Source organism: Martes martes (assembly GCF_963455335.1).
Source record: "Martes martes genome assembly, chromosome: 7".
Lineage (NCBI taxonomy): Eukaryota > Metazoa > Chordata > Mammalia > Carnivora > Mustelidae > Martes > Martes martes.
In genome coordinates, this window is record NC_137894.1 from 130,668,076 (window position 1) to 130,687,517 (window position 19,442).

Sequence of the window (19,442 nt, forward strand, 5' to 3'; positions counted from 1 at the left end):
AAGCCAGAAGGGGGCGGAACCTAATCGTGCAGCTGGTACGGCCACCGCAGCCAGCGCGTAGCCGGAGCTGTCACCGCCGCCTCCGTCACTGCCCCGCGGAGAAGATGACCATCGGGAGGGCTGCAGGAGCCCTCAGTGGAGGCGCTCAGTGGAACCGTCAGGTGAGGAGAGAAAGAGAAGGAGAGGAATTGGGTCTGCGCCCCGGAAAGGAATCTCTAAGGGAGGAAACTGTTTGACGTTGCCTTGGAGACAGACGGCAGGGGCGTGTCGCAGGGGGGCGTGGGATTAAAATCCGCAGCGTTTGAGTCCCCGCAGGCCGACTCCCTAAGGGGTTGAGCCTTATGTCAGGCCCTTCATAGAACCACAGCGATGGCCCTCGGTTTTCACTTATCCTGTCAACTACCCTAGAACTGATAGTCCGATGTTGTCCCCATTTTGTAGAAAAGAAAACTGAGGCATAGAGAGACTAAGAGATTTGCAATAGAGGGGCGCCTGGGTGGCTCAGTCATGATCCCAGGGTCTTGGGATGGAGCCCCTCTTCTGGCTCCCTGCTCAGCGGGGAGTCTGCTTCTTCCTCTGCCCCTCCCCCAAACTCGTGTGCTCTCTCTCGCGCACGCTCTCTCTCTCTCAAATAAATAAGATCTTTTTTTTTTTTAAGATTTTGTTTATTATTTATCAGAGAGAGAGAGAACGAGTGCACAGGCAGACAGAGGGGCAGAGGGAGAAGCAGGCTCCCCGCTGAGCAAGGAGCCGGATGTGGGATCATGACCTGAGCTGAAGGCAGCCGCTTAACCAACTGAGCCACCCAGGCGTCCCAAATAAATAAGATCTTAAAAAAAAAAATAGAAAAAGAAATTTGCCACGGAACCCATACAGAAAGTAGATTGGTGGTTGCTTAGGGCTGGCAGCGAGGAAAGGGTTGGAAAGACTAAGCAAAATACGGAGTGACTACTAAATGGTATGGGCTTTCTTTCTTTTTAAGATTTTATTTATTTATTTGACAGACAGAGATCACAAGCAGACAGAGAGAGGGGGAGAAGCAGGCTCCCTGCTGAGCAGAAAGCCGGATGCCGGGCTTGATCCCAAGCTTGATCCCAGGACCCTGAGATCATGACCTGAGCTGAGAGCAGAGGCTTAACCCACTGAGCCACCCAGGATCCCGCCAGTATGGGCTTTCTTTGGGGTGATTAAAATGCTCTAAAATTGATGGTGGTGATGGTTGCACAACTCTGTGAATATACTAAAGCCCATTGCATTGTACTCTTTCTGTAAGTGAATTGTTTGAATTGTATGGTGTCTGAATTACATCTGGATAAAGTCATTTTTAAAAATTTTTCCCAAGATCACATGTTCCTCAGTAGCAGCGCAAGGGCTGGAGCACATTCTTTGACTCAAAATCCAGTGCTCTTTTCAGTATTAGAGCTGGACCTTAGAGAATCATCCCCAAGTGTCACCTGGAGGCCTGTAGGAGCCTCTGCTCCAGGTGCAAGCAGTCATCTTATCCCGCCCAGTCCTGGCCCCACACCTGCTTCTCTAAGGATATCTCATACCACTGTCCTCGGGCCACCCTGGCCCTCCTTCTGCCTCTCCAAGAGCCAAGTTTATTTCTGCTTCAAGGCCTTTGCATTTGCTTGTCCTTGAACCCAGAGCCCTCCTACCCCAGCTCTTAGCAAGGCTGGCTCCCTCTGATCAATCAGGTGTTCAGTCTAAAACTCCTCCACAGTGAGAAAGTAAAAATCTGCCCAAGACCAAGAAAGTACGGTGCAGACTGTAACAGACACAGCTAAGGTGAGCCGCCAGATGAGCAGAAAACAGTGTTTCTCATGGGCCACAGCATACCTGCAAAACGATTAAGACGTCCTCCTAAATGATGATGCTTACCTATCAATTACTTACCCAGCCCCACTTTGTTCTAGTTACCGTTGGAATCAAAAGTGCTCACTCACTCACGGAACTGCGCCCTCTTCATGACAGCATCCATTCAGAGTGGATACAGAGGGATCCACTCTCCTCCCCAGGATCATTGGGACAAGCCAGCCCCAGGAAAAGCCCTTCCCCCACCCTCTGACTGGAAGCCCCCACCCCATCCTCCCACCCTGCACATTCCCTTAATTTTTCATGGTGTACTCTAACAAATTAATAAACCTAGCTCTGATTATAGGTACTATTCCCAGTGATTTTTATCTGACGGGCTTTTATCAACAGAACAGCTTCCAAAACCACTTCATCACCACCTAATCTCTCAGTTTATGACTTTCATTGAATATATTATCACCTTATATTGTCTGTCTCCCTCTCTCTAGAGCATAAGCTTCATGAGTAGGGACCTTGTTTGACTCGTTCTCACCCTAATGCCCAGTGCACATTAGGCACCAAATAAAGATTTTCTAAATGAACGGAGTATTGAAACCCACTTTCTAGGACACTGTTCTTTCAGCTAGAACACATTACCTGTCTAGTTAATTATTCATCCCTAGTAACGGGGTAGATCTTAGGTAGAATAGGAGGAAAGCAGAGGTGCAGACAGGAGGAGCGGGAAAAAGAAGATTGGCAACAAGCAGGTAAAAACCAAACAGGGCAAGGCCCAGAGTGTGGCCAAGGTCTGGGGTGGGGGTGGGGGTGGGGGTCCTGGAGTGCAGGGGGCAGCGTGCACACCGCAGGGCAGGTACTCTAACTACTCACCTGTTTCCCTTCCCTGCCCTTCAACCAAGCATACCCCATATACCAAGTTGTGAAATTTCTTTAAAGCGAGGAACACATCTTATTTTTCTTCTTTCCCAGTCCCTGTACACAGAGACTTATTCAAAGTGAAGTTAGCAGTTATGTTTTGAGTAAATTTGAAATGATATTTGACCCACCATTTATTCTATTTCACTGTAGGTTTTTCCCCCCAAATCCTCCTCGGACTCGGAGACAGAAGAGGAGCTGTCTGGGGATGGACTGGTTTTGCCCAGGGCTGGCAAACTGGATGACTTCCTCAGCCCAGAGGAATTGACACTTTCGGATTCCGACTCAACTGGGAGCTTTTACGAGACCCTGGAGGTACTAAAGCAGAAAGGCAGGTGGTGCCTGTTGGAATCCCTTTTTCAGTCTGACCCAGACAGTGGTGAGAACTTCTCCGAAGATGATGAGGACCTGGAGAGTTTCTTCCAAGACAAAGGCAGGGGGAAGCCACAGGTCCAGTACCCACTGTCTCCGAGGTAAGGCACCTCATGCCCAACTCTGGCCAAGTCCCTTGTGACTCTGGGCCTCATCCTCTTCCTCAGTAAAGACCATTCTGCAAGTTGTCCCTTACCCAGGCTCCAGCTCAGAATCAGCCTTCGGAGCCAAAAGTGTCCTGATTCCTATCTAGCCATCCTAAATCACTTTGGGTTACCCTTAGTCACTGGAAGCACTGGGATTGACTAAAGGGATGCCCTTCTCACTCCCTCCTGAGAATAGCAACGAGGTACATGACCTTGGCCAAGCCCTTCTATGTGCGTGTACACTGCATTTATATAATATTTAATATTTCTTTTCTCTTCCCACTAACCCTGTAAGTAGATACTATTTTTGCTATTCTCCAGATGAGGAAATCAAGGTTCCAAGCAAACCCTGCTAAAGGTCACATGGCTGGTAATTGTTTGAAGCAAGATTTGAACCTGGGTCTGACTCTAAAGCCCGGTTCTGTTCCACTGCACTGTTCTCCCGCCCATGTGAAAATATCAGAATGCAGGGCGCCGGGCTGGCTCAGTCGGTGGAGCGGGCAGCTCTTGATCTCAGGGATGTGAGTTCGAGCCCCACGGTGGGTGTGGACATTACTTTAAAAAAATCTTTACAAGAAAAATAAAACCAGAAAATATTAGAATGCAAAGTGGTAATTCGTGAATCAGTTGTGAGAAAAGACTTCCTAATGGGCTGCTAGATGGCCTGAGGGAAAGGAGGGAGGCCCAGTCGAGAGAGGCACAGGCTCAGAGGCCTGTGAGGCCACGATGTCAGGCTGAGAAGTCAGCTGCCACCTCCTGGGAGGGAGGACAGGGACGAGCAGGAGGAGGGGCCAGCCTCCCGTCTGCTACAGTCCGCCACAGTCCTCCACGCGTCCCCCACGAAGCTGTTTTCTCCCCCCAGGTGCAGCTCTACGAGGCGCTGCAGCTCCCTGAGCAGCCTGCCCTCCGACGATCCCAAGGGTCAGCCCCAACCACCCCCAGACTCCAGGCCTCCCTCGCAGCACAGAAGCATCAGCTCCTGGGTGTCGTCCATCACGGTCCCCCGGCCGTTCCGCATGACACTGCGTGAGGCCCAGAAGAAGGCCCAGTGGCTGGCCTCCCCTGCCTCCTTTGAGCAGGAGCGGAAGCAGGCCCAGCGGCAGGGGCAGGAGGAGGCCGAGTGCCACCGGCAGTTCCGGGCGCAGCCGGTGCCCGCACACGTCTACCTGCCCCTCTACCAGGAGATCACGGAGCGCAATGAGGCCCGCAGGCAGGCAGGGATCCAGAAGAGGAAGGAACTGCTCCTCTCCTCCTTGAAGCCCTTCAGCTTCCTAGTGAAGGAGGAGCAGAGAAAGGAAGCCGCTCAACAGAGGGAGCTGGCCGCCACAGCCAAGGCCAAGGTCCCCATGCAGAAGGCCACCAGGAGGATCCCCAAGTCCATTCTGGAGCCAGCCCTCGGGGACAAACTCCAAGGTAAAGACCTCCTTCCCACCATGCTGCCTGCTGCCTGGGGCTGCCAAGGGGTGCTGGGGGGACTTAGGCTCAGGGGTCAGCCTGGCTGGCTCCAGGCCACACTAAGGGCAGGCCACGGGGTATAGGGCTGGCTCTGTCTGTGTCGTGGGGGAGCCCTGGCAGGAGCGAGCGTGAGAGGTGGCCTGGCATGCCCTAGGCTGGTCCTGTGGCTGCTCTCAGGACACGAACACATCGGCAGAACCAGTGAGACACCCAAGGGGCAGCTTAGGCCAGTGCCACCACCAGCTCCCGAGGGAAGCTCCTACGCCGCCTCATTTCAAGAAATGGGTTTCGGTGAAAGGACTCAGGCTTTATTCATTCAGTAACGTGCCAAGCTCCAGGCACTACTGTGCGCGGAATAGACAGACTCCGAGTCGGTGCGCACAGGAGGAAGCCGGAGACTAAATAACGGAGCTGACAGATATGGTGAGTGGTTTGCAGGGATTGAAGCCTTCCCCCTCGCAGAGCACAGGACACAGGGACCTCACTTCAGGTTGGTGAGGCGGTGGGAGCAGCTAGGGAAGGTCCCGGGGAAAGAGAGCACTGAGGCTGCCCCTGAAGGAAGGGAAGAGGGAGGAGGAGTGAACCAGAGGGAACAGGGCGGAGGTCAGAAGCAGCAGAACAGAGTCACAGCACAGGGGAGAGAAGAGGGAGTGGGGAGGGAGAGGCAGGCCCCGGGCAGACCTGGGGGCTTGTAGGCGGTGGGAGAAGGTTGGATTTCCTCCCAGGGGCACTGGGGAACCCCTGAAGGGCTTTAAGGAGGGACTCGGGATCAGATACGCAGCTCAGGAAGATCACTCAGATGCGGTGGTGGAGACGATTAAGGGGGGAGGGACAGGCCCGGAGGGTGTTGGTCTGCAGGACCCCGTGTCGTGTCCACAGTTCGGTGGAGAGATTGTGAGATGAGCAGCAGGGACGGTGAGGAGAGGCCAGGCTGGAGCACGGTTAAAGAGCAGAGACCGCAGAACTTGAGACTGACCAGAGACAGCAGGCGAGAGTGATTTGGGCAACAGCGTGGGCCTCTGGGTGGATAGCGGGTACTTGCCCTGAGTCTGGGGGACCTGGGCGAGGGGGGTGACCGGCCCACCCCGCCAGCTCCACCTCTGAAGAAGGAACCACAGAAAGCAGTCGGTACCCGTGGTGTCCGTGGTGGCTGCCTCTGCGGCCTGCTGCTACCTGGCAGCCGTGTTCTGGCCAACGTTTATGAACGAACTCTCCAGACAAGACAGAGCAAGCTGATCTGTAGAGTTTGCCATTGTCCGTCGTGTTAAGCACACCTCTCCTGGCCGACATGGAGCTTCCCGTATGGAGTCAGCTGCTGCCTGAAATGCCTGCGGAAGCTGTGGGGCGGCTCCGGCGCCTTCGGCTAGGGCTTCACAGGGAACATTCTCCAAGCCCAGGCAGGTCCCCTCTCACCCATCACCACCCTGACTTTTTCTCCACAGAAGCGGAACTCTTCAGGAAAATTCGCATCCAGATGAGAGCCCTAGACATGCTCCAGAAGGCCGCCTCCCCCATTGCCCCCTCCGGCAGCCGGGCGCGCCCACAGCCGCGCGCAGCTACCCGAACCCAGAAGGAAAAGCTTGCGTTTCTGCACACGGACTTTGGATTCCAGCCTCGTGTGAACCCTGCCGTCCCTGACTACGAAGGCCTCTACAAGGCCTTCCAGAGAAGAGCTGCCAAGAGAAGGGACACCAGAGAGGGGACTCGCAACAAGCCCTTCTTGCTGAGGACCGGCAGCCTGCGCCGCACTCCGCGGTCCTGTGATGCCACCACATCTGGAGGGAGAAGGGTGAGAGCCCAGGCAGCTGCAGGAGGGTCGGGGCCTGGGACCCAGCAGACAGGCCAGTCTCAATGGGAGGCACTTCTCATGACATTTTCCTGTCCTTTTTTTAAAAAACACTGGCTCAGGGGTGCCTGGGTGGCTCAGTCAGTTAAGCAGCTGCCTTGGGCTCAGGTCATGGTCTCAGAGTCGTGGAATCTTGTCCCGCATCATCGGGCTCCCTGCTCAGCAGGGAGTCCGTTTCTCTCTCTGCCTGCTGCTCCCCCTGCTTGAGTGTGCGTGCACGCACGCGCTCAAGCTCTCTCTCTCTCTGATAAATCAATCAATCAATCTTGAAAAATAAATTTTTTTTAAAAGATTTTATTTATTTATTTGACAGACAGAGATCACCAGTAGGCAGAGAGGCAGGCACAGGGAGAGGAGAAAGCAGGCTCTCCACAGAGCAGAGAGCCCGATGCGGGGCTTGATCCCAGGACCCTGGGATCATGACCTGAGCCGAAGGCAGAGGCTTTAACCCACTGAGCCATCCAGGCGCCCCTTGAAAAATAAATTTAAAAAATTAAAAAGAAACACTGGCTCATTATAGAAGACTAATGACCTCTACCCCTGACACTACTAATACATTATATGTTAATCAATTGAATTTTAATTTTTAAAAACTTAAAAATTAATTAATACAATTAATTAATTAATACAAACACTGGCTCAGCTGTAAGCTCCACAGTTCCTATAAACTTAGAACCATAAAAATACTTCCTTTCTTTTCCTTCCGAGAGGGAACTTTTCTAGAGAAATTTTGCAGAAATAAGTCTAAGCAAGTCTAGAAAGTAGGGAGTTGGGATCAATTACTCACAATCCTATATCAATTATAAAGAACTCTTCTCATCTGATTTTTTTTTAAAGATTTTATCCATTTATCTGACAGACAGAGATCACAAGGAGGCAGAGAGGCAGGCAGAGAGAGAGGAGAAAGCAGGCTACCCGCTGAGCAGAAAGCCCGATGCGGGGCTCGATCCCAGGACCCCGAGATCATGACCTGAGCTGAAGGCAGAGGCTTTAACCCACTGAGCCACCCAGGCGCCCCACTTCTCATCTGATTTTAAAACCTCAGGATTGATATCCAACTCTAGGCCTAGTAATAAACTCATTACTCTTTCCATAATCCCAGGGGGGGAAAAAAGGATTCTCGGTCTGACTAGTCCTTCACTGAAAATGAATTCTAGTTAGAACAGAAACTCATCACACATTGCTGTCCCATCAATACCAACCTTCGTTTCTTCTAGGACTCTCCACAGCCAACAGCCACACCCCTGCCAAGGAGCCGTTCTCTGAGCGGCCTTGCTTCCCTCTCTGCCAACACCCTTCCTGTGCACATCACAGACGCCACCAGGAAGAGGGAATCTGCAGTCAGGTGAGTGGTGGGGCCGGAGACCTTGGCCTAGGATGGAGATCAATGGTCAGCGCTTGGATCTTGACCCCAGTGCTAGAAACCATCCTGGTGCTGGGCCTCCTCTCTGGTTATCGGAGAGACCTATGGGGTGGAAGGGAACACTGATCGGGACAGGAATACACATCACCCTCCGCACGCAGAGCTGGAGAACACCCGGCCATCAGTCAGCAGGTGCTCACAGGGAACTTACTCTGTGCCAGTTACGATGTTAAGGCTGGAGATACCTTATGGGACCTCTAGTTTAGTATCTAGTATGAAATACAGAAAAGCAAAGAAGTTACCATATTTTGTAAGAAGTGCATTGGTGGGGGAAACTTGGGAGCACTGGACAGCCTGGGGCAGGGATCTCTTTAATAGATCTCTGAAGAATGAGGAATTAGCCGAAGGCTGGAAAGAAGGTTCCAGAGAGAACAATGTGGGTGAAGACCCACAGATGAAAGAGGGAGCCGTTAGGAACAGGAATTCAGAGAAGCGTGATGGCAGGTGGTGGACCTGGTCACAAAGAGAAGGCATCTACCACGCGGCTTGAGACTGTCTGAGATTCATCTTTGGGGAATTATCAGAAGTTGGTTGGGAAGCAGGAGCCTCCTTACTTTTTAATTCTTTAACTGACCTGACTCTGTCATAGTATTGCTCTCATCAAACCAGCACCCCAGCAAGAGCTCCTCCACTAGACCTCTGAGCTGAAGTTGGCAGGCAAGGTCATGGTCATAACACGCGGCTGAGCTCCGGGAGAGGACTAGCATCTTAGTGCATTTCTGTGGGGCTCAGAGAGGAGTACTCGGGAGCTACTTGGCTCTTTAGGATACGCAACAGTGATCTTAGAAATTTATTTAGAATCCAAAGGATACTCCCTTCTTCCTCAAATTTCTTAGGGCTACTGAATGAAGGCTACATCCATCAGTATCCTGAGGCCCCAGTAAGATAAGCCTTATGAACGGGAAGCTCGCACCCCTAGGGGATATCTGTATTTACTTCCCAGCAACAGGGAGTTTGATACCATAGCAGACTCAACTTTCATGCCTTCCTTCCTAATCTGTTCATTTGAATGTAAATATCCAAATGCAAGAGTCTTGACTGTTTTTTCTTTTCGTAGAACTCTCCATAGTACCTTGTCAAATGATACTTACACAAACTAAGTGCTGTAAATTAACCCCAAACTGTGCAGGGACAGAGGCCTATTTTCAGTTCTCTGTGAAAATGCAGATTTGTATTCCCAAGGGCCCATGAATCCAGGCACCTTTGAGCACAGTGGTCAAGGGCAGACGCTTGGGAGTCAGACATCCTGGTTCAGATCTTGGCTTCTCCATTGGCTTGCTGGGTGGCTTTGAGTAAATGGCTTACCCTTTCTGAACCTCGATCTCCTCACCTATAAAAAGAGGGGCTTACAGTTCTTACCTCATAGGGCAGTTAGGAAGATAATGGATATAAAGCACTTAATTCCTTCCTCCTCTCGGTTCAGAGTAGATAGCTCAGCAAATGGCAGCTCTTAGGATCATTTCGTTTCCAGACAAGCCAGAAGCACGAGTATAAGGATATTTTAACTCATATGTTTTTTCAGTTCAATTAATGAACTTTCCTGGAGCAGAAGATTACTGTGTCCATAGTGCTGGGGAGGCTTCATCTGCCAATCTCAGAATCCTATTCTTTCTGAAATGCCCTTCATAGAAAACACCATTTTCCTTTCCGGAGAGGTTACTAAGATTGCTTTCAAATATACTCAAGTTGGTCATCTGTATGGTTTTTGCCTCCTCTCTTTAGAAGTTCACTTGAAAAAAAGGACAAAGCAGATGAGAGTACTCAGTGGTTGGAGATGCACAAAAAGAAGTGTCAAGCGATGTCTAAATCCGTGACCTTGCGTGCCAAAGCCATGGATCCCCATCAAAGCCTGGAGGAAGTGTTCAAAGCAAAGCTGAAAGAGAATCGGTCAGTGTCCTCCATGTGTCAAAGGGTGCCTGTCTTGGGATCCAGCAGATCATGAGCCTTGAAAAATGGCAAAATGGAGTTATTAGACTCCTATAATCGCACACAGTCAAGGATTTTGCTAGGCACGGTTAGGAATTTACAATGACCTTGGGAATTACTCTGCTTAATTGGAGTGAAGGCTTTTCCAGATTGGAAAAAGAGAATTCATTCTAAGAACCTTGTTAATTCCAGGAACAATGACCGTAAAAGAGCGAAAGAGTATAAGAAAGAATTGGAAGAAATGAAGAAGAGAATACAGACAAGGCCCTACCTCTTTGAACAAGTTAGCAAGGTAAAACTAAACCATCATTCATTTTCTTTCAGTCTTGGATGAAAGGGCTCTTGAAAATGATGGAACAGTTTATTTTTTTTTTAAAGACTGTATTTGTCAGAAAGAGAAAGAGACAAGGGAAAGCACAAGTGGGGGTAGGGTTAGAGGGAAAGGGAGAAGCAGGTTTCCCTCTGAGCAGGGAGCCCAATGCAGGACTCGATCCCAGGACCTCCTGACCTGAGCCAAAGGCAGATGCTTAACCGACTGAACCACCCAGGCATCCTCATGATGGAACAGTTTAATATCTGGGTATTAAACATTTCCTTGGGCTCAGGAAGATTCTAAATTAGGCCTGTTATTAACTACCATTCCCCTCCTCTCCCAAGTAAGTAGTGCAGTGGTGAATGTCGCTTGGACTGATTTCATCCAAGACAGGACTCGAGGCATCTATAAAGTATTTCATTTCCTGGAGTGTTTGCTACGGTCTGGCTTTCAGTTTGAATCATGGTGAGGGCTAAATCCCACATACCCAGTGACAGTTTGGCTGTGTCAGTGAGACGAACTTTAACTTGCTAACAGCGTCTCTCCCCCTGCAGTGCTGCTACCCTGGGCATCCCCAGCCTTCAGAGCTGTGGCCCATTTATGGGTCTCCAGACGTTGGTATGCTCACAAGCACCCCAGAAAGTCCTTTTCAGATTAAGTGGCTTTCAGGATAGAAGAATCGTTTTAAGGTGTTCTCTAGACCTTTAGGCCCAGTTGAGATCTGGTCTCCCTAAGGAAGCTCTGGAGCGTCTGAAGCTGGTTCAGATGAATGGCCTCAGAAAGGCCACCATCCCCGGGGGTTTGGGGTTCTATCAGGCTCTGCAGATCCCTCTTCTCTCCAGTTTCAGATAAAAGTTAGGGTTTCCTAGTGACCTGATTCCAGCAGCTGGACATCATCTCCATCTTACAGCCAGTGTGTTACCTTATCTAGGCATTTCCCGGGTACACTCCTCCCACACATACCACACACAGACTCACACACGCTGGATGGTTTTGGGTTTACTTAGCAACTTGCATGGTTCAAATCTCTCATAATGCCCTTTCCTTTTTATGTTAATTTTTTTCAAGCAAAGCTCACTCTCAGATCACAACAGATCTTTCACCACTCTAGGAAAAATACAAAGTGCTCTATATGATTTTGCTTAAATTAAAACAAAAAATAACATTTTCCTCCTCCTCAGGCATACCATCTATCCTGTTAAGAGTATTTTGTTAGGGGTGCCCAGGTGGCTCAGTGGGTTAAAGCCTCTGCCTTTGGCTCAGGTCATGATCTCAGGGTCCTCAGATCAAACCCTGCATCAGGCTCTCTGCTCAGCGGGGAGCTGGCTTCCCCCACTCTCTCTGCCTGTCTCTCTGCCTACTTGTGATCTCTCTTTGTCAAATAAAATCTTTTTTTTTTTTTTGAAGAGTGTTTTGTTATATTTTAGTGGGTTTTTCTTTTTACGTATATATTTTAGTGTTGATAGTTTGTTTTTATTTTTTATTTATTTATCTATTTACTCTAATTAGAGAGAGAGCACACGCGTGAGGGGCAGAGGGAGAGAGAATCTCAAGTAGACTCTGCACTGAGTGTGAAGCCGGACTTGGGGCTCAGTCCCAGGACCCTGAGACCATGACCTGAGCCAGAACCAAGAGTTGGATGCTTAACTGACTACACTACCCCAGCACCCCTGGTTGTTTTCAAATCTTAAAATGCTTTTAAGTCCATTTTCTCATCTGAGTCTCACTTGATCTTCCAAAAATCTAAATCTTTTCTTCTCAAAGGTGGGTCCCAAATCAATTGTTGGCATCTGCTGGGAGTGTTAGATATACAGAATTGTGAGCCTTATCTGAGACCTACCCAATGAGAATTTACATTAATAACAAGATCTTCAGGTAGTTCCTGTGCACTTTTAAGGCTAGAAAAAGCTCTAAGAAATTTTCACGCACATCGGTGCCCAGCACTAATGGGGGGTTGGGGTAGGGGGCAATTATAGGCATACGGATTAAGCAAGTGATTTCGAATTACCTGGTAATTCACAAGACAGCTACAGCAGATTAATTTCCATTCCACAGGACCTTGCCAGGAAAGCTGCAGAACAACGGTATCGAGACACCCTGAAGCAGGCTGGGCTCGATGAAGACTTTGTGAGGAGCAAGGGTCAGGGCAGCCGGGACGAACAGCGGCGGGGGCAGTCAGAAGACCGTGACTGTCCCAGGTAATCTCAGATCCTCCTTGTTATCCACAGCTCTCGAACCGCCATCCCTCCCGATGCCACCACTCGTGTGTTTTGAGATCACAATCATGTATATATGGAATACTAACCCAGAGATCCCCGCATAACACATTTAAATTGGGAGAATAGTGCAGTTGTGAATGAAATATAACCGTTGTATATGGGCTGTAGATTCCTTCAATTTGAAACAGATCATTTTTCCAATTCTACTTCCAGGGCCATCAGTCAAAAATATCTCCACTTCACTTTTGAGGAACAAACGTTATGTGTGTCTGTGGGTGTAAAGGTGCCCCAATGTATATTTTTACTTACTATAAAATGATAAAACTATTTTTCTAGCACTTTTTATTTTGTTTGGATAACTGAAGGTAAAAACCTATATTGAGCCACAATAAAAGCTATACTGTCCTGAACAATCAAAGGCTTTCTTTTCCCCGCAGCATGGTCACCATGGCTTGTTAATATCTAGCACTCGTTAAAAAAGTAATTCATTAAAAAAAAAAGTAATTCATTAGTAGCACCCCTCCTTTGGTATCATATAAGTGAAGGGGAGAAAAGCATAGTATCACCATTATTCTCGACTTTGTTTTGTTTCTTAAATCCTAATGGCCCTTCCCCTAATTCCTATCCCAGTTTCCCCCCTAGAAATTTCCCTTTACACCCCATATAAAATAATGAACATGTTGAAACCATCCTTCAGCCTTACATAATGCTTTTAATTAAAAACATTTTATTTCATAATGCTTTAATTTATTCTGTAGCACCCATGAAACTACAAAACTCAGCACCAGAAATCCACAGCAGGATTTAGAAGAATCTCTACAAGAGCCTACGAGCCCCAAGAAAGAACTGGAAGAGCTGTCTTACGAACTACTAGATAATTGCAAATCACTTGCTTAATCAGTAACACTTAAAATTACTGCTTTTCAATATTAACCAGCTAACCTGGGGTTGAGTCAAGGCAGGCAAAACTTGGCTTCTGAGTCAATGGCTACTCTTGGAGGATGGGGGAAAGAGAAGTAGCAGTGGGGGAAAAGGAGGTAACAAACAGGGAATGAATGGTTTAATAAGTCAAAATGAAAAACCTCAGGGCAGAGGGACCAGAGCTGAGTTAAGCATTCTTGCTTTGTGCCTCCTACTTTTAAAAAAGGGCACAAGCCCAAATGCCTAGAAGGGGCTAGTTAGGGCTAGTTAGGAAACCAATGGATCACATGGGCTGGGTAGAAGACAGTAAGAGACAGTAGAGACCAGAGTCTCTGCTAGAACACAGGCCCAGAATTGCCAGATCAACCCAGTTTCAACAGAAACCAGAAATTTGCATGTTGGGAACTAATTTAAAAATTACTTAGAAATATTGCATGGGAGTAACAAAACACCTGCAGGATGACACGCTTACAACTTTTGCTACAGGGTCTCTCAACCTCAGTACTATTGGCATTTTGAGCCAGAGGAGTCTGTGTTGGGTGGTGGGAGAGGGCGCTGTCCTTACACTGTAGAATGTTTAGCAGCATCCTGGGCTCCTACTCACAAGATGCCAGTAACTCCCTCTCCCCTAGTTGTGACGAACAAAAATGTCTAGTCTAGATATTGCCACATGTGGGGGCAGGCAAAAATATTCCTAGTTAAGAACCATGCTATAGTATAAAAGTAAGGCTACAGGAAGTAAAAACTGGTAATTGAAGAATACAGGAAATTGACATGAACTCAATCTACGTAACAAAGGATGATTATGGATGTCATTAACAAATTAAGAACTATATTTATTTATTACAGCAGTTAATTCTGTCCTGTTACCTGCTTAGAATATGCCACTGTGTGCATGGTATGTATGCGTCAGCATGAGGTTCATTTTAAATAAATGTGAAAATTCTCTGACAGCCATGATTTTCTACTAGTAAGTGATCTCTGGAACTCTCTTCTCACCAATGATTGATTAGATATATTCTCTATCAGCTGTAGAGACAGGATGATAGCAAGAGTGCCTACTCGTAAAAGAAGCACATTTCTCATGTTCTTGTTTTTGTTTAACTTTCTGGAAAAATCCAAAAGTTTCTATTATTATTGCCATTTTTCCGGACTCAGACATGGCCCCTTCTGGTGATGACAGAGCAGTACTATGATAACTACCTAGGTTTTCTAGTTAGAGAGGAAGCTGCTCGTATCCCATTCCCCAAGACTCCTGGGCTCAGTTTTACCTGCATGGAATCCAAAGGGACAATCAGTGCCCTCTCTTCAAGGGAAAGCCTGAACTATTTTCTTAATCTCCTCTCTAAGAAAATAGGTTTTGTCCAAAACAAGGAACCAAAGAACTGACTGGGCTGTCTTGTTTATTTAAAGGGAAAACAACTGAAACTCTGAATCATGTGGTATTTAACTTCAAAAAAAAACAAAAAACAAAAAACCTTCAACATGCTACTGTATATTCCATAAACAAAGCAAAGTGACCAAGTAGAAGAGGATATGACAAGATAGTACCTCAGCCTGGGCCAGGTAGGGATTCAAGTAATTTATTTTTTTGCAGCCCAGGGGCAGAGAGTCTCTTACTCAGGTTGCTAAAGGGAGAATGCCACAGCAGAACTGACATCCCTCCCTTCTCGAAAGCAACAAGGCATCTTGAAAGCTCAACTTCTTGGTGAAGTTTTGTGGTTGGTGGCAGGACTAGTTCATCCATGTGAAAAGACAGCTGAGTTTGGGATGTAAATTCTTCAAAGGAAAATCCCTTTTCAATAGTCATACCGAAGAAATTTCAGCCAACACATAATCAAATTCCCTTTTGGGAGAAGTCCATCCCAAAATTTCATAGTGGGAAGAGAGGTAGGTACAGTTACCCAGCCTACATTCACTGCTTTCGTCCTCGTCTGGATCAGATGTGGTTTGAAAAGAAGTGCTCCCACATTCATCTTCTCTGTCCGGGAAGGTGAACAGAGGCAGAAGCGGGGTCCTGTCCTTCACAGATTCATTTCAGTTCTGGCAGACCACGAGCCAGAAGCATCCTGTTCCCACTATGTGCACTCTGGGATCAGACAGAGCTCCTCTTCCAGGAGTCGGTGTCCATGCTCATGTCCGGCTTTCAGTTAATTCTCCTTGGTTTAGTAACTGTAAAAGATTAAAACCAAATCTGGAATAGGCTACCAATGACTAACGGGAAAAAGAATTCGTACTACGGAAAACGTTCATGAGTGGGAGTGGGGAAATGCACAGCCGGGGTGAGTCAAGGCTGTCTAGCTCCAAAGCAAGAGACACATGTAGACTGACAGATCTCCTTCATAACCTGGTCTTGGGACAGCATTTGGCCACTTCACGATGCTGGCATTTTCACTATGGCAATAAAAGATCCTGAGTCCATAAGCCAAACTATTGTTTGTGTGGTCACGTCCTTGCTCGTCTGTGCTGGAGGCATCCATTCTTACAAATAAATCAGAAATGGTGGAACCTAAAAATCTACATCAATCAGTGTTAGTCCATGGTACAGGCGGAATGCTCACTCGAGCAGAAGTAAGAGGAATGGGAAGCTGTTCCCAATGAGTTCCATACGAGAGCTAGAGCGCACATCACAAGGAATCCAGGGATTCCGAGGGCTTAAAAAGACACCTTTGGAGTCTCAAGAGGGCAGCAGCTAAAACAGACTTTCTACTCTACACTCAAGGCTTTCTGTTGAAAGGTGGTTCTGTACAATAACTGATAAACTTTAGTTCCATTTTATTATGAGAATGAGATGAGAACAACACAGTGACATTCAGAATAACAATTTGGCTTAGTAAAATATATCCAGATAAATTCCTGGGATGAAGATAGATTTACTTGGTGATCTCAATTTGGATGAAGGTTATTTATACAGTAGAATTTAATAAGACAGAATATAAAGAAATTTAAACAAAATTTAAAGAAAAATTTAAAAATTTAAAGAAACCACAAATTTCATGTGATGCTGTGTGGTGGGGATGTATGTATGAATGACGTTGTTTTTTGGTTTTTGGTTTTAAAGATTTTATTTATTTATTTGACAGAGAAAGATTACAAGTAGGCAGAGAGGCAGGCAGAGAGAGAGGGGGAAGCAGGCTCCCTGAGCAGGGAGCCCGATGCGGGGTCCGACCCCAGGACCCTGAGATCATGACCCGAGCTGAAGGCAGAGGCTTAACCCACTGAGCCACTCAGGCGCCCCGAATGACGTCGTTCTCATCTACATCAAGATGCAGGTGCTCACACTCAAATTTAGTAATGGCACTTTATGAAAAATCTTAAAGAATTTTTCATTTGTCTTCCTCTTTTTGGGGGATAAATTCTGATATATTCAAGCCTAGCTGACAATCATTTACACTGCCTCCTGAGTTCAAGAATGTCGGCACAGTGTGACTACAGAACCCCACTTGGGATGCCTTTTAGTCAGCAGACGTCCGAAAGCCCTGGGGTTCCAGCTGGGCTGGCACAGTAAGTCCTCTGTCTGATTTGCAGGAAACTGGGTAACACTGAAGGGAAAATAAAAACTGTCTAATCTGAACCACCTGAATAAGATGTAGTTTTGATATATTTCCCATGATTTTTTTTTAAGAGGATAAGGCTTTTTAAAAAGTCAGTCATTTAGGGGCACCTGGGTGGCTCAGTGGGTTAAAGCCTCTGCCTTCAGCTCAGGTCATGATCCCAGGGTCCTGGGATCGAGCCCCACATCGGGCTCTTTGCTCCGCAGGAAACCTGCTTCCCCCTCCTCTCTCTGCCTGCCTCTCTGCCTACTTGAGATATCTGTTTGTCAAATAAATAAATAAAATCTTTAAAAAAGTAAAAAATAAAAGTACAGGGGAGAAAAGCTTTCAAATATAAAAAAGTTTCAAATATAGAAAAGGAAAAGGTTGAGTGTTGTGGATTGGTTTATCAGGATAATAATTTCCACTAGGTAAAAAAGATGATTTTTCTGAACTATTTCAGAGCAATCCGATAGTAGATCAGAGTATTTTCTCTAAAATATTTCTTTTACAGAAGAATCACAGTTCATAAAAGCAGAAAGAAAAAGGGAATTAGGATATCCCTGTTTTGGAAGCCTTAATAAAAAAATTGATCTAAGCCAGGATCAGTAATGTTTGCCAAAATTTTTATGTAACCCATTGGTCAATCATTAAGCTCAGTAAGAGGAGAACAACTAAACATTGTGTCTGCTGTGAGCTGTCACAGAAAGCAAGAGTAGCACCTACAGCATGTTCTTGCCGAGGGGAAAAAATCCAAACATGAATCTAAGCTCCTCACTACCAGTTTTGAGGAAATCTGTAGACAGAGAAATGTATTAAGCAACAAAAGGAGTCAATCAGCCAAAACCAGAATGTGGGAAATTCTTATTAAATAGTTAAGTCATTCTGAAAAAACAGAGATAGAGAGTCGGGGGTGGGGAAGACTTAGAAATAAAGAGAATTATTAACCAAATGCAGTGAATGGACCTTGTTTGAATCCTAATTTAAACCAACCAACCATTAAAAGACATTTTGAGAAAAAAATAAAATGAACACAGACTAAAATTCGAGGATATCAATAAATGACTATTAATTCTGTTGGGTATGATGAAGATATTATAGCTATGAAAAAATACTTATCTGTTAGCAGTATACCCTGAGATATCTACAAATAAAATGGTACATCTGTGATTTGCTTTTAAATACTGCAGCAAAAACAGAACAGCACCAACAAGAAGTAGGCGGAAAGAGATAAATAACAGTAGAAAGTTAACTGTTGAAGTTGGGGGGATAGGTACATGAGTTAATTATACTATACTTTCTCTCACTACACTCTATTTATTTATTTGTTTTTTATTTTATTTATTTATTTATATAAATATTTACTTATTTATTTATTTATTTGACAGACAGAGATCACAAGTAGGCAGAGAGGCAGGCAGAGAGAGAGGAGGAAGCCGGCTCCCCGCTGAGCAGAGAACCCAATGTGGGGCTCGATCCCAGGACCCCGGGATCATGACCTGAGCCAAAAGCAGAGGCTTTAACCCACTGAGCCACCCAGGGGCCCCTGAAACTTTTTTTTTTAAAGATTTTATTTAATTGGGGCGCCTGGGTGGCTCAGTGGGTTAAACCTCTGCCTTCGGCTCAGGTCATGGTTCCAGGGTTGGGATCAAGCCCCGCATTGGGCTCTCTGCTCAGCTGGGAGTCTGCTTCCCCTCTCTCTCTGCCTGCCTCTCTGCCTACTTGTGATCTCTGTCAAATAAATAAATAAAATATTTTTTAAAATTTTATTTATTTATTTATTTATTTATTTGACAGAGAAAGAACAAGCAGGGGGAGAGGGATCCACCTCTTGGGGGATAATCCACTGAGTGGGGAGCCCAAGGCAGGGCTCAATCCCAGGACCTTGGGATCATGACCTGAGCCAAAGGCAGCTGCTGAACCAACAGAGCCACCCAGGCACCCCTGAAAATTTTCATAATAAAAATTTTAAAATACATAAATGAAGAGGGGAAATAATAAAGGAAGTCTTCACAGGTGAGATATGTGCCAAAGCAGTAGCCAGGAGAAGGTGATTTAGCAAAGAACCAAAGAAACCAATAGCAAAAAAAAAATTTCAATATAATATAAGCAAGACTCAGACAATGGGACACAATGATTAATATAAGGAAAGGTTCTGGCAGAATCATTAACATGCATGTCCAGAGCCCCGTGATTTGGGGCATCCCCAGGAGTCTTACAGAATAATATAGAATATTTCATATAGGATGCAGAACACTGGAACAGCTGATCTTGTGGGATGAGGTTATAATGAAAAGGTCAAGGGAAAAGATGGGAAGGCACTGTAAGAGTTACTGTAATTCGAAGGCATCCAGGATACATGGGTTTTGGCAAAAGTTCATGCATATGCAATGAGCTCATGATGAAGTCATCTACTCCCAAGGACAAAAGGCCAATAAAATATCCTAAGATTCTAGAAGCCTGACTGGTTTTCATTCTGTTTTCTGGGTTAGAGCCAAGACATTAGAGTTGGGAATGCTTAGAGTCAACCTAAAACCTTTCCCCGATTTAGATGATGGCTC

At 46.5% G+C, this 19,442-nt stretch overlaps 2 protein-coding genes across 5 annotated transcripts in view; one reads left to right on the forward strand and one right to left on the reverse strand.

Moving 5' to 3' along the window:
• Positions 1 to 13: 13 nt before the first annotated feature.
• FAM161B (FAM161 centrosomal protein B) lies at positions 14 to 14,304 on the forward strand. The gene is made up of 9 exons (XM_080808267.1): positions 14 to 161; positions 2,881 to 3,200; positions 4,108 to 4,658; positions 6,143 to 6,489; positions 7,764 to 7,891; positions 9,692 to 9,856; positions 10,088 to 10,187; positions 12,264 to 12,406; positions 13,186 to 14,304. The coding sequence occupies exons 1-9, from the start codon at positions 105 to 107 to the stop codon at positions 13,322 to 13,324; spliced, it is 1,950 nt and encodes a 649-aa protein (XP_080664393.1). The 5' UTR covers positions 14 to 104; the 3' UTR covers positions 13,325 to 14,304.
• The window catches only part of ZNF410 (zinc finger protein 410), a 39,074-nt gene continuing 33,929 nt past the window's right edge, over positions 14,298 to 19,442 (reverse strand). For 3 of the 4 annotated variants that reach the window (XM_080808268.1, XM_080808269.1, XM_080808270.1), the window contains one exon: positions 14,298 to 15,520. In XM_080808268.1, coding sequence (XP_080664394.1) covers positions 15,482 to 15,520 — 39 coding nt within the window. In that variant the 3' untranslated portion in view covers positions 14,298 to 15,481. The remainder of the gene's footprint in view (positions 15,521 to 19,442) is intronic. The other variant, XR_013967106.1, reaches the window with a different exon arrangement.